The sequence below is a fragment of the Amblyomma mixtum genome, chromosome 5 (genome assembly GCF_055824585.1).
Source record: "Amblyomma mixtum isolate Tamu chromosome 5, ASM5582458v1, whole genome shotgun sequence".
Classification (NCBI taxonomy): Eukaryota; Metazoa; Arthropoda; class Arachnida; order Ixodida; family Ixodidae; genus Amblyomma; species Amblyomma mixtum.
In genome coordinates, this window is record NC_143016.1 from 70,971,661 (window position 1) to 70,985,200 (window position 13,540).

General features: G+C 50.9%; 1 protein-coding gene across 1 annotated transcript; it reads right to left on the minus strand.

Annotated features, from left to right (window-relative positions):
* Positions 1-596: 596 nt before the first annotated feature.
* LOC149342598 (uncharacterized) lies at positions 597-6,557 on the minus strand. Its single transcript, XM_089542195.1, has 4 exons — positions 6,448-6,557; positions 5,535-5,680; positions 3,347-3,525; positions 597-2,157 (listed from the first exon to the last, which is right to left on the minus strand). Exons 2-4 carry the CDS (start codon positions 5,616-5,618, stop codon positions 1,986-1,988), a joined length of 435 nt encoding a protein of 144 aa, XP_089398321.1. The 5' UTR covers positions 5,619-5,680; positions 6,448-6,557; the 3' UTR covers positions 597-1,985.
* Positions 6,558-13,540: the final 6,983 nt, after the last annotated feature.

Sequence of the window (13,540 nt, forward strand, 5' to 3'; positions counted from 1 at the left end):
TGCAACCGCGTTGTGCGTTAGTCTCCACAAAACCGAGGCTTGAGGTGAAGAAGACGGCAGAGGGGGGTATAAGAGTTGATTCTTTGCACGCGCCGTCTCCAGAAGGGTGGTGGAATGCGTGCGACGCGCTGAGTAGGTGTTCGCAAATAAAATGTTTGGCCCGCTGGCTCACAGTCTGGGAGTGTTGCCTACATTTTGAGTGTCCTGTCGACCGGTTGCAAGCGCGGCGCGCTCAGCGCGTCGGCACGTGCTCTATTGGTTAGGCGGGAGCACGCGTGCGGCGTTTAAGGGGATATCGATCTTGGCGGTCCATGCGTCTCGGTACGCGTGACGGCGGCGGTGGTGGAGCAGAGGTTCGGGTGCTCTCGTAAATTATATAGATGTAGTCTAAATTAATCGGCTGGTTCCTTACCACTCTCATCCTTTATACTACCAAGTGCCTTAAACATCAGTGTTGCCTTCGCAATGAAAACCAATCAACCGATCAATCATTCTGTGCACCCTGTTTGGAGATGGAAGACTCGATATTGATGTTGGGATGAGAACATTCGAAGAGTGGTCTGAGAAGGGTGGTGATCAGTGTAATGAGAGCCATCCACGTATCTACAAAACATGTGACATCGCATTCCAAGGGAGAAAATTCAGACGTTGCGGTGCTCTCGCGAATGGGGATAAGGAAGAAGGTGCTAACTTCACTGCCATTTGTACGCAACTGGACAAGCAATCCGCTCGACAAATGCAGCAGCGCCGCATGGAGTTTCGTTACGCAGACACTTCTGCACGATTTCATAGAATTGCGTAAGCTGTTATGGCAACCAATGCTGGGAAGAATAAAAACTCGCAGTAATCCTCTATTCCTCCCAAGGCGCTGTTAGCAACTTTGAATAAAGTAATCATAAAATGATGGGCGAGGGGCATAGAGTGCCCCACGCATAAAGCGGTTTATTAGCTATTACCGCCATTCCGCAGACGCTGTGGGCTGCTGTTGTAGACCAACCGCACCGTCTAGAGTGCGTTCACACGACGACGGCGACATGGGACGCAAGCGGTGGAGGCATGTCCAGGGCACAGTTCACTGCCAAACACGTAGCGTCGGCGTCGATGCGCCGGACAAATGGCCGGAGAATTGCGGACGAATGCGATGAACTGCTTCCCAGTCGTGAACGCGCAGTGTCCACCACGCCAAAAGCCACAGCCAAGTCGTGCTATTACGACAATCGCAGTCACACTTGCACATCATGGTTGAGAACAACAGTTGAGCTCGTGCACAGCAGTCACCAGTGCGGTCCGGGGTCGCTAAGAACGGCTTCGAAGCAGGCAGTGTAAAGAGTGGCCGTCAGTCGGTGAGAGCAGAATGAGAACTGATTCAAGAACCGCGCCTATGCTTCTTGCAGTGAGTTCATCCACAGCATGGAGCGGCGCAAAGAGCTCAGAAGTGTGGAGAATTCGAAACCACAGAAGCTCGATTAGTATAACGCAACAGTGGAAAATACGGGGACACTGTTGACGATGGGTTCGTTTTTCCCACTTGCGAAGGCCCGTGCCAAATAGCTGTGTAATCCTTGGCAACGTCCGTGGCTCCATGCAGATGACCTTGTCTGAATTCATGAAGTGATGAAAGTATGCAGAATACATGCCTGCGCTTTTTCGGATAAATAGATTTTAAATTCGATTTCATCGCAATCGTTCATTTTGTTTGCCGAGGAAAGTAATTGCCGATATTATTCAATTGAGGCCCTGTGGTCAGGTGACCGGGGATGCTCTCCCGTGTCCTCAGACACAGGGCCGATACTGTTTCAAAACGAACTCAGTCCAGACGGAGATTAATGATAATGAAATTTCCCGGCAGCTCGTCGGTTTGAACTGTCGCGGTCCGACGAGCTCCCGTATGAGTGATGTGGCGCGCACGGGGCCCGCTTCTCGGGTCTTGGCAGGCTGCCGTGGTTTCGTATCGAAACACAGCAGCTTGCACCCGAGAGGGCCCCCTATCCAAGCACCGCAGTCTCACGCTCCAGCTTGTGGGGCGTGCGACACTCGCCGAGGACCCCGCGGGCCGAGGGGTCGTCTCCATGCCGAGCATTACGCCGCTGCTCGCGATCGCCCCTTCGGCAGCGGGCCTCAAGGCGGAGACGACAGTCAGCCCGGACGAGGTCACACCTGCGTAAGACGGACATACAGAGTACACCTGTGGACATGAGCAGGCCTAAAACGAATGCGTTGTCAAGCCGTATACCTCAGTAGCATTAGTGATCACTTTGAGCGTTGTTCAGTTGAGTCTCTGTACGACTATTTTGATTTAAATGCTACTTAATGACCAAAATCCTACTTTGCGCAACTACACAGAGAATTTGTAAGCCCGCAAACCTCATTATCAGAATTATATTCCTTGATGTGGCAGAATTTCAGAATTGAGGCTTGTGAAAGCTCCCTGCAGCGACTTGCTGTGGCCAGTTATAACAAGCGCAGTTAGCCGATCATTACTATATCAGGTCTATAACGCAGCTCCTTTGCGTTCTAGAAAACAATCTGTGCCACTTTTAACACTGCGTATAGGGAAGTATCACGGTCTCACGGAAGTGCCAGATGCTACCGATATAGACTGCTCGTGAAAATGCTTCGCGAAAATCCTTCAAGATCATGTCTGACTTTCAAATGCAGCTACTTTTACTCGAATCGGCGCAAGAGTGACTTATTGAGAACACTTTTTTATTCCATACCTTCGCATGGAGAAACCCTAGTCGGGCCCTAGTCAAACCCGGTTTTATGAAGCTTGCCGTTTCAGACTTTCTGAGAGTTCTCTCACTTATGAGTAGTGCAGGAAGCTTCAATTTTGAGTTCTGTGCTCTACGTATAATACTACCGAGACCCAGCCGACAACGCCGGCGCGAGCGGCGCTTTGTGTTACTGCCCTAGATTTACTGGACCTTATTTACACACTTAGGTGCATACGTACTATCAGCAATAAATGAAACGCGAACAAGACAACTGAACCACACACTGCAAAATAAGCAGATCTTAGCCAGGGGAAGCTGAATATTAGCTCCTGCTATATTCATTTTGAAGGCACGAGGACTCACCTTTAGAAGTGTCATTCAACCGCGCTTGTATTTCCAATACAGGAGCTAATACGTTGTTGTTTTTGTGTTGCCACCTCAGTTTTCTTGTTCGCGTTTCATTCGTTGCTGATAGTACGTACCAGTAAACGTACATATATTGGAGCACATTCAAGGTAGTCGCGTTAGAAATGACATTTTATCATGGCATTCACAGAACGGTCACAAGTTTCTAGTGTTTTTCTCCTGATCCTTGTCCTTTTCGTGAATCATGCGTGCCCTGCTTCACTTACCTGCAACGCGGATCAGCACTGAGCTGTTTGCTGACTTGCTGCCGGTGCGAATCGGCGTGGTCGTAAACTGCCGGTACCTCGTCGATGACGGCGTGCAGCTGGGTGTTGGCGCTGTCTCCATGGTCTTGTTCGAGGAAATTGAGGGCAGGCTGCACGGCCGCGCCTACGTCCCCGACCACCTGCATGAATTCACAGCGAAGTCAATTTCAAGATGACAGAATACCGGAGCCACATCATCTCGCAGCCACCCTACTACAGAGCTACACTGTAACGACTTCACTGTGATTTTATTTCGTTATTTTCTTGGGTGAAGCGAGACCATATTGTCGTTGCAGCCAGGCTTCAGCCAATCACAAAAAAAAAACGAAAAAAGAAATGACGGCTACAAACCTAACAGTCACCGAAACCAAGGAGCAAAGGGGATGTTACTTTTAAATTGTGGTGCTCATCAATCGGATATTAATACGTAATTATTTAAAGGCAACTGATCAAAAAGCGGAAGAAAAAGAGCCAGAAGCCGCCGGTGGGATCCGAACCCACGACCTCCTAATTTCGTGTCCGCTTCTCTACCAGCTCAGCTACGGCGATGGCTGTGCAATCTGCTTTAGGGGTATGTATTGCGTGCAACCTAAACTTCAGTGTTCACCAGCGCCACCCTCGTCCACAGCGGCGGACATAGTACGTCCTGTATTACACCGAGTTCCACGTACCAATGTGATCAAGCGGTGAGGGCGGAAGCTGTGCGAGGACCCTATTTGCTTCCTATGGCATCAAGACTGTCTAAACCGAGGCGCTCGTTGCTATTGAGAAGGAATGGGAAGGGAAAAGAGGGTCTCCTTATGACATTCATAGGTTGGGTAGTGTATGACGTATGTCATGCGGTATGACCTATACATGGTGTTGGGTAGGATTGGGTAGTTTATACGGATAGCTACAAAGGATAGCCAGCGCGTTTGCGCACTACAGAAAAGCGCCGCTTCAAGTAAGATGAGGTCAAGGATAATTACAAGAAACTAGAGCGCACACTAGGCACACTGCGAATCAAGTCACCTACCACTGTGCTCATTGCCAGCTTCAGGTGCAAGGATGAAATCGGTACGCAAAGACGCCACATGCGAGACGTCAAAGGCGAAACGCCAGTCGACGACTAGGCACGCTGCTCACTCTTTTGGCCTGCATACCAGTACTGGGAATCAGCACGCCCGGTATTTTCCGCATTGAACACAGCCAATTCCTAGGTGTTAAATTTGAATTTTTTTTCTAAGAAACAGATTTAAATGTTTGCGCCAGCACCCACGTCATTGCATTCGCCTTGTCACAATCGCCGCACCAAAGAGCTCAGCTACGTTCACTGAAGTAAGCTCGGGTAAGTCCGGAGGAGCGCCTCGCCGGCTGCGACCAATGGGAGGAAGCTAGCGTAAGTTACCAGGGTAAGCTCGGCTTAGTTCGAGGAATGCCGCGCGAGATGCAGGCAGTAGGAGGAAGCGCGGGTAAGTTCGGAGGAGCGTCGCGCCAGCTGTTCGAGAAGTTGCTTGGGTAGAGTAACATGGGTCGCACAGTCCCTACGGGTGGTTGTGACAGGAACAGCCACCTGCCAGTACAGTGGCGCAAAGGTTGGTAGTGGTATGAGGACTCGCCGCCATCTATCTATGAATCAACACAAACGCACAAACCACCAACGGTTTGGTAACAACTACTGCTGCATTGATTTTGAGGAGAGGAAAGGAAAGATGCGTAACTGGTTACCTGGGTCAGTGGACATCACAGTCGCGCTTTGACGTACATGGCGGTAGGGACGCATGCGGCCAGCTGCTACAGGAGGGGTGATGAATTTTTTTGCGAGTCGTGCTTCGGCCACGGGCTTGCGACGACGGCGGGGTTTCGCACAAGGAGCCAAATAACACACTAGCTTTAAAAAGGAGACGAATGGCGTTCTAAGCACGTATATAACCCGGCTGGGAACGGTTCAAGGAGCACGGAGAGCGGCCATGCTGCTCCATGCTGGAGAGCGGCAAAGCATTTTTTGGGGACACCTATACTTTGGGCGACGATGCAGACCGCTATTTTCTGGAACGATTACTCTCTTACAGATAAAAAAAGCCGAGGCAAGTCGCCGCTGTAAGAAACATTCACGTGATCCACAAGAGATGCTGGACGCTCAAAAGAGGATTGACACGCGGATGCAAACCTCAGTCGCGACCCCTGAGCATGCCGACGAGCTCTGGGTACCCTCTCGAGGCATGGTCAGCGGGCGTGGCTCCAGCTTTCGCATGGACCGTGTGCAGGTTGTGGCAGAGCTCCAATGGATGACCGCGACGTTGTTTTAGCGTTAACCTGCAAAAAGATGCAGATTGAGAGACAGTCCGCTAGCAAGCTGTTTTGGCACTAGTTTTAGAGATAGTGAATTCGCAATCTTTGGTCTAGCGTTATGAGAAAGAAAACGAGAGATCCAAAGATTGTGCATCATTGGTCTCCCTTCCTTGTGTCTGTGCCTGTTTCGCGCCTTTGACCAAAGATGAACAGTTACCAGGAGGGTTGAGCGGCTGGTCTGCGCAGCTAGCTGCCGGAAGTACAAATTCTGACAGTGGGCTTGGCCCGAGGGCCATCTAGAGCGGCCCGAGGGCCCATCGTCGTCCTGCTTCCTCTTTTAGCCTCCAACCTGACTTGGTCCTTTTTAGAGTCATTAAAGTGGTCACCTCCCTATCAACTAGCCCAACAGGGCGCTTTTTCCACAATAGAGTACCGGCATAAAACAAAAAGAAATGTGCCGTATAAACAACTTGAATTCAATACGAAGGGTACTAAGGAAGTAAGAGAAAGCTTCCAAGAAACCGCTTTACTTTAAACGTTGCATGCCCGATGATTGAAGGAGCACAGCAAGAGACACAAGGTAAACGATGTAAAAAGTAATTACTCTTGCTCCATGCTATCAGAAGTGCCGAGGCGGATTCCGACGGTGTGGTAACGTTAAGCCCGTAATTCGACCAGAAAGAAATACGAATAATAGAGACTACCTATAAAGAGGCTAAAGCGTTCGAGGAAGTTATCGAGACACCGCAGACAAAGAAAATGAAAAAAAAAAACCATGCTAAGGTTTTTACCTGACTTGCAATCAGCGTGGGTGTGATGGCGACGTGAGTAGGAGACGAGTGACTGAGGATGCAGGCGCCTGTAATATGTCCGAGGGACGATTGAATGAGGCACCAGTGACCTGAAATCAATGAAGATGTTATCAATGAAGATGTTCCGCTAGGGAAGTGTTCATTTGCATATTGATGACCATCTTAAACACCTGATGGCACTTCGAGTACCAGTCAAACGCGGAGCTTCATCCCGCGTCTTTTCAGACCACTGGACGAGAATAATTAGCTTATACTGCTCAGCACTGTGAGTCTTGATTTATGGGTCTTGCATGCAGTTCCGAGCGCGGAATTTTCACCATTCCACGTACGTCGCGGTGGTTCAGTGGCTTTGGCTTTCGGCGGCTGACCGCAAATTTGTTAGTTCGATCTCGGTCACGGCGTCGCATATCCACGGAGGCGTGTGCTGTGCGAAGTTAGCGTACGCTAAATGTGGTCTAAGTTAATCCGAAGGTCTCCACTACGGTGTTCACGCTACGGGGCGTGAACCGCTACAATTCACAATTTACTATTTCTGTCACGTACGATGATGTTGTGGGTAGTGGTTTTGATAATTAAGCGTGGGGATTACACAAAAAGATTAAATTGCTGTTCTACAAAACGCCCCAACTCAGCAAAAAGATTTTGAACGCGCAAATAACCAGGTAGAGCGGCGCAAAAAAATTTTTTGGACGGAAATCGCTCTCTTGGCGAGAGAAGAGACGTGTTCTATCTTTTGTAAGGAAATAAAAGGCACAGTAGCTTTTTTGCTGTTTCACAGGCGCGGTAGCTGTTTCAGGGTTCTCAGAAAAATCCTCCGCTGTGCCTCAGTGGTTAGCGCGTCGGAGCACCAGGGTTCGAATCCGGGCTCAGCAGCCGCGTTTCGATACAGAAAAAACGCAAAAGGCACCCGTGTCCTCTGCGTTGTCAGTGCACGCTTAAGATCCGCAAGCAGTAGAAATTATGTCGGAGCCCTGCACTACGTACGGCACCTCTACTTTGACTCCATCCTTCCTCCCTGCCCTCACTGCGCGTTTGAGGCGACACCCTAGAAGTGAGTCACTGGAAAAATTTTCAGTGACACTAGAAGTGAGACAGTGTGCCATTTCGATTCCTCAAAATACACTAATGCGACATTTGAGCGCAGCTCATCAGCTGCTCCAGCTTTTTGATAGATTGAGGCTAAATTTTCGAGCAAGGCACGTATGTACAATTACATACAACTTGCTATTTTTCACACAGCAGTAGTAGTAAAAGACTTTTAATCGACCATAATTTACAGGCCGAGCATTTCGACCGCCTGGGCGACCAGAAGCCGCTGTTCTTCTTCCCCTTCAGCGCCAAGCCAGTCGAGCCAGGTGGTGATGGATAGAGAGGGTGGGGGAAGGAACCCGACTGCTGAGCAGCCGGACAATAGAATAGGCAATGGGCCAGGTCCGCATAGATACAGGGGCAGTTGGGACAGGAAGGGTCCGATCGATAGCGATAGAGGAAGAGGCGGGACGGGGTGATAACTGCATTCATCTGAATGTGCCGAAGAAGGCGAGACTCCGGCACCGTGAGTGATGGATGAGGTGGAGGGTAAAGGCGTTTGTCGAGGCGGAGCTCAAGGTAGACCTCTTTTATGGTGCGGCGAAGGGTGAGTCTCCCACCGTCCTCCGAGGGCTTGGGCCAGGGGATCAACGGTGCCCGGAAAAGTGTGTCGCGGGCGAGCTGATGGGCCAGCTCATTGCCGTCAATCCCTGAATGCCCAGGGACCCAGCGGAGGAAAACGATGGAAGGCTGCAGTGCGGAGACCGCTCGTTCGACCTCCTGTTGGAGAGAAGGGGTCAGGGTGCGTTTCTGTATGTGGTGTATAGCGGCTTGTGAGTCCGAATAGACTGTGTACTCTTGGAGAGAGGGAAGGAGGGAAAATGACTGGAGGGCATGCGCAATGGCGAGGACCTCGAGGGACAATGCGTCTGGAGGGTGTAGATACGGCCCGCTGGTGTGGGTTTCAGGAGCAGGGAGGTGTGGATGGTACAGGGCGTAGCCGCAGGAACCTCGAGGAGCCACGAAGGAGGCATCCGTGTAAGCTACACCCTGGGTATCAAAGAGAGGGGAATGGTGCTGTGCGGCCGCATGACGACGTCCGGCGTGCAGGACGGGGGACATGTTGGTCGGGAGGGGAAGGATACGAAGATTGGGGGCGGGGGTGGGAATAGGAGAGGTAAACGGGGAGATTGGAATGGGTGAGATACCCGCTTGAGTTAATAACCACTGACCCTGACGGGTAAGGGAAAGCCGGGCAAGCTGCGAGTCACGATGGAGACTGAGAGGAGAACGAAGAGGATGGAAGAGGCCTGTGGCAAAGAGCTTAGTGGTAGAGGTAGTGATAGGGAGGTTGAGAGCTGCCTTGTAGAGGCCCACAAGGGCAGTCTCGACAGCGTTAAGTTGAGTCTGAGTGAAGGAAGCGTAGGGTGCAAAGTACAAGACCTTGTTGAGGGCCAGCGCGTGGGCAACTCGGCACGCGTGAGCCTCGTGGAGACCTGAGCGTCGAGTGACCACGCGCCGCAGGAGGTGAGTTACAGAGTGGCAGGAGGTGCGTTCCTCTACCACTACGAGCGGACGTACGCCACATGCGCTCCGCAGTTTTTGGGCTTTTTGGCCCGGTCAACTCAGCGGAACTGCCAAAATTTTGGTGGGAGGCGACGCAGGAAGAGAAGCGGACCACGACGACACCATTTTCAAACCGGTGGGCCCAATATTTTTGGATTTATCCGGTCTTGAAGATCAACCACGTGGACGCATGAGCTAAGCCAACGCTAGGCCTAGCGACTAGGCTTCACGGGCGGCGACTTCCGCGGACTCCTCGACCTCGGCAGGCGACGGAGGCAGCGGAAAGATGGCCCAGACGCAAGACATCCATGCCAGACATGAATTTTTGGCAAACCGAATTATGGAGACCCAAGAAAGAATGGAGGAAGACCAACGAGACGCCACCGCCGGGGGATCCCACGTACAGGGCCCGACGGTGAACACCCAAATCCCGGGAGGCAGCACCCTAACAAAAACAGCGCAGGCGAGTCGCAAATACGATTCGGACTCAGACTGGACAGTAGCCATGTCGCAACGGCGGCACAAGAAAATACGGAAGAGCCAGGAAGCGACGGCAGGCCACGTGACGGGGGATCCGAGCCCCTCAAGCGAAGGGAAAAGCACAGGCGACAAACAAAGCACCGCCAAGCAAGGCGAGAGGGAAGGAGCGCCGAAGAGGAGACTCCCTCCCCTACCGAAAGAAGATTTAAAGGTGATCCTGAGGCCAAAGGGACTAGCAGTGCGAGAGCTGCAAACACACCAAGTGGCGCGAGCGGTGGTTGCAGCCACCGGGCATGGATGCAAGGCAGAAGACCTTATAATCCGGCTGCGCAACGGCTCAAACATCATAATCGTCAGCACGAATAAGGAAGAGACAGCCAAACAAGTCAGAAACATAGCGCAGCTCAACTTCGGTGGAAGAAGCTACCAAGTCACGGCACACGTGGCGGCGCCGGAGGGAACGCTACGGGGAGTCATCCACGGGGTAGACCCGGGAACCCCAGAAGAAGAATTAAAGGCCAACCTAAGGACAAGAACGCACGGAGTGAAGATTTTGGCGGCACGAATGCTAGGGAGATCCAGCACAGCAGTCATTACCTTCAGCGGCCCAATCCTTCCCAAGCAAGTCCTGCTCTACGGGGGAGAGATGTGGTGCCACCCATATAGACCAACGAGGCAGATATGCTACAACTGCTACCAGCAAGGGCATCGAGCAGATGTATGCCCAAACCCGGAAAGCAAGGCGTGCAGGCAATGCGGCCAAGCAAATCCGGAGACGCAACACCAATGCGTACCGAAGTGCCTCGTGTGCAAGGGCTCCCACGTCACAGGAGCAAGGGAATGCACACAGCGACTAAAATCATTCGGAGAGCTACGAGCCTGGGGTCAGCAGCAACGCGGCCGCAGCCAAGGCAGAAATGGAGGACGACGACCACGCTGGTTCCGGAACGAGGACCAGGAGAAACAACCTGACTACGGAAGCGAGTCCAGGGGACGCAGCAACAGCCGCAGCCGGGACCGGAGCCAGAGCCGGGGACGAGGCGAGGCGAGCCAGACCACGGCCAGCCAGCAGCAAACGCAGCAGAAGAAAAGCGGCGGAGTTAAGGTAAGCTGGGGAGGCGGCTCTCCCAAAATACTTTTTGCTCCGCACGAGGAAAACAACACAACAGACACCAAGGCAGAAAACGAAAGCCTAAGAGCAGAAATCAACAACATAAGAAAGGAGAATAGGCAGCTAAGAAAGCAGATCAGCGAATTAATCGCAGAACTACAGGAGATACGGAGAACAGGTTTCTCACCAGTGAGAACGGCAACACCACCACCACAAACTATAGAGAACCCACAAAACATGGGGGAGACCAACACGGCAGGGGAAGACCTAAAAACACTCATGCTGCAAATGCAACAACAAATGCAGCAACAAATGCAACAACTAAGCCAGAAGATAGCTTTGCAAGACCAGAGCTTCCGTAATTACGTTAAAAATCAAACAACACAGAGAACACTAAACGACGCCAGAGACCGCCTCTTTAATGAGCGGAGGTTCGGTACAGAAACCCAAGGGAACAATAGTAGCTGCAACACAGCAACATGGCAGGAGGACAACAACTAGAGATTTGGCAATGGAACTGCAGGGGCTACAGGCGCAAGCAGGGGCTCCTGCAGCAATTCATTAGCAATAGGGGAACCCCACCAGACCTAATCTTATTACAAGAAACAAACTGTACCCCAACCCTAAGAGGCTACTCATGCCAGGAAAAAGGGAAAACAGCAACACTCATTAGCGACAAAATAACAGCAATAAATCATGGGGAAATAGCAGACACACAGCTAGAACACGTGATAACTGAAATAATTCCCAAAAGGAAAAGGAAAGCAAAAAGCACCTTTGTTATAAACATATATAGCCCACCTAAAAACAGGGGAGACTTCATCAAGCTTTTCGCGGAGGCAAAGAAACTTGCAGGGCAGAACACCCTAGTTATAGCAGGAGACTTCAACGCGAAAAGCCCGCAATGGGGCAGCAAAAAAGAGGACATAAAAGGGCGGAGCATATGTACAGCAGCAGAAAACACAGGCTGCGAGCTACTTACGGATGAGAGCCAACCCACAAGGCAAGGCAACAGCGTAAGCGTAGACACGTGTCCCGACCTAACCTTTGTCAGAGGAGCTAAACAAGCAGAGTGGGAAAACACACAGGAGAACCTAGGCAGCGACCACTTTATAATCAGAGTGGCCATTGAAGCCGAAAGCATCAGAAGGAAAATAGGCAAGGCAAGACTGACAGACTGGGACGCTTTCCGCACCCACTGCAAAAGCATCAAAGGCGACATCACGTCTTTAGAAGAATGGAGCCAACAACTTAAACAAATAAGAGATACATATACCAAAGAAGTTAACCGCACAGAACAGGCACCAGAGGTAGACAAACGACTCCTCGGCCTATGGGAGGCAAGGAAAAGCCTAACCAAACGCTGGAAGAAACAGAAGCTTAACAGGAAACTAAAAAAGAAGATAGCAGAAATCACCCAGCGAGCGGAAGAATACGCAACACAACTGGCTAGACAGGGATGGCAACAATTCAGCACAACACTGAATGGCACCCTAGGCACGGCCAGAACGTGGCAAATACTAAGGAAGCTCATGGACCCATCGAAGAACAAAGCAGAAAGTAACAAATCGATACAAAGACTGATCCACCAATACGAAGGGACGGAGGAGCAGCTAATCCAAGCAGTAAAAGAGAAATGCTACGGAAAAGAACAGGTGCAACGACAAAGAACACGACAAAGGGCAACGACAAAGAACACGGCAGCGGGGGCGGACAAGATCCAGAACTCGTTGATAAGAAATCTCAGCGATGAAGCGGTAGAACAGCTCACAAAATACTTAAACAAACTCTGGGAAGAGGGAACGGTTCCGAAAGAGTGGAAACACGCGGAAGTCGTTATGATACCCAAACCAGGCAAAAAACTGCAGATAGAAAATCTCAGACCTATCTCGTTAACATCGTGTCTGGGCAAGCTTTTCGAAAGAATCATCACTAAAAGAATACAAAGACACCTAGAAGACGGAGGATGGTACCCCAACACCATGTTCGGCTTCAGGGAACATCTATCGACCCAAGACGTGCTGCTTCAGCTCAAAGAAGAAGTACTAGAAACAATGCCAAGCAAAGGGGAAAACGTAGTCATGGCCGTGGACATCAAAGGGGCCTTCGACAACGTATCCCACGCAGCAATCATGGAAGGCATCAACGCCACCAACTGCGGAAAGAAAACACACGACTACGTGAGAAGCTTCCTCACAAACAGAACTGCAACGGTGGGTTTGGGAGACCTACGAAGCGAGGTCTTTCAAACGCCATGCAGGGGAACTCCACAGGGCTCAGTGATATCACCAGTGCTCTTCAACATATCAATGATCATCCTAGCCAAAGAGCTCAGCCAGATACAAGGAATCAGACACGCAATGTATGCGGATGACATCACCATATGGACCAGCGAAGGCTCGCTAGGAAGCAAAGAAGAAAGTCTACAAGCGGCAGCCACCTGCATTGAAGGATACATGAAGAAGAGGGGACTAAGGTGTTCCACCGAAAAGTCCGAACTTCTCAGAGTAGGAAGGCACCCTACAGAGGCTAACCTCGAGGTGAAACTAGAAGGGCAGAACATACCGGAACAAAGAATGATAAGAATACTCGGTATGTGGCTGCAAGGTAGCAGGAAATGCAGCCACACACTCAGCCTGCTACGCAAAGCGGCGGAGCAAGTAGGCCGAATGATAAATAGAGTAGCCAGCAAAAGGCATGGCATGAAGGAAGAAGACACAATCAGACTGGTGAACAGCCTGATAGTCAGTCGAATAACATACTCACTACCATACCACGTAACCATCAAAGCTGAAAGAGAGCAAGCAGAAGCTATCCTTCGCAAAGCGTACAAGATAGCCTTACATCTACCAAGGAACACGTCCAACGAGAAGCTAATGCAACTAG

What these genes read in the sequence shown, in the direction of transcription:
- LOC149342598 (XM_089542195.1), bottom strand. Translation starts at nt 5,618, where the DNA reads ATGCGAAAGCTGGAGCCACGCCCGCTGACCATGCCTCGAGAGGGTACC. An exon ending in GCTCAGGGGTCGCGACTGAG is followed by an intron (nt 3,526 to 5,534) that starts GTTTGCATCCGC and finishes GAATTCATGCAG; the next exon opens with GTGGTCGGGGACGTAGGCGC. An exon ending in AGTGCTGATCCGCGTTGCAG is followed by an intron (nt 2,158 to 3,346) that starts GTAAGTGAAGCA and finishes CGTCTTACGCAG; the next exon opens with GTGTGACCTCGTCCGGGCTG.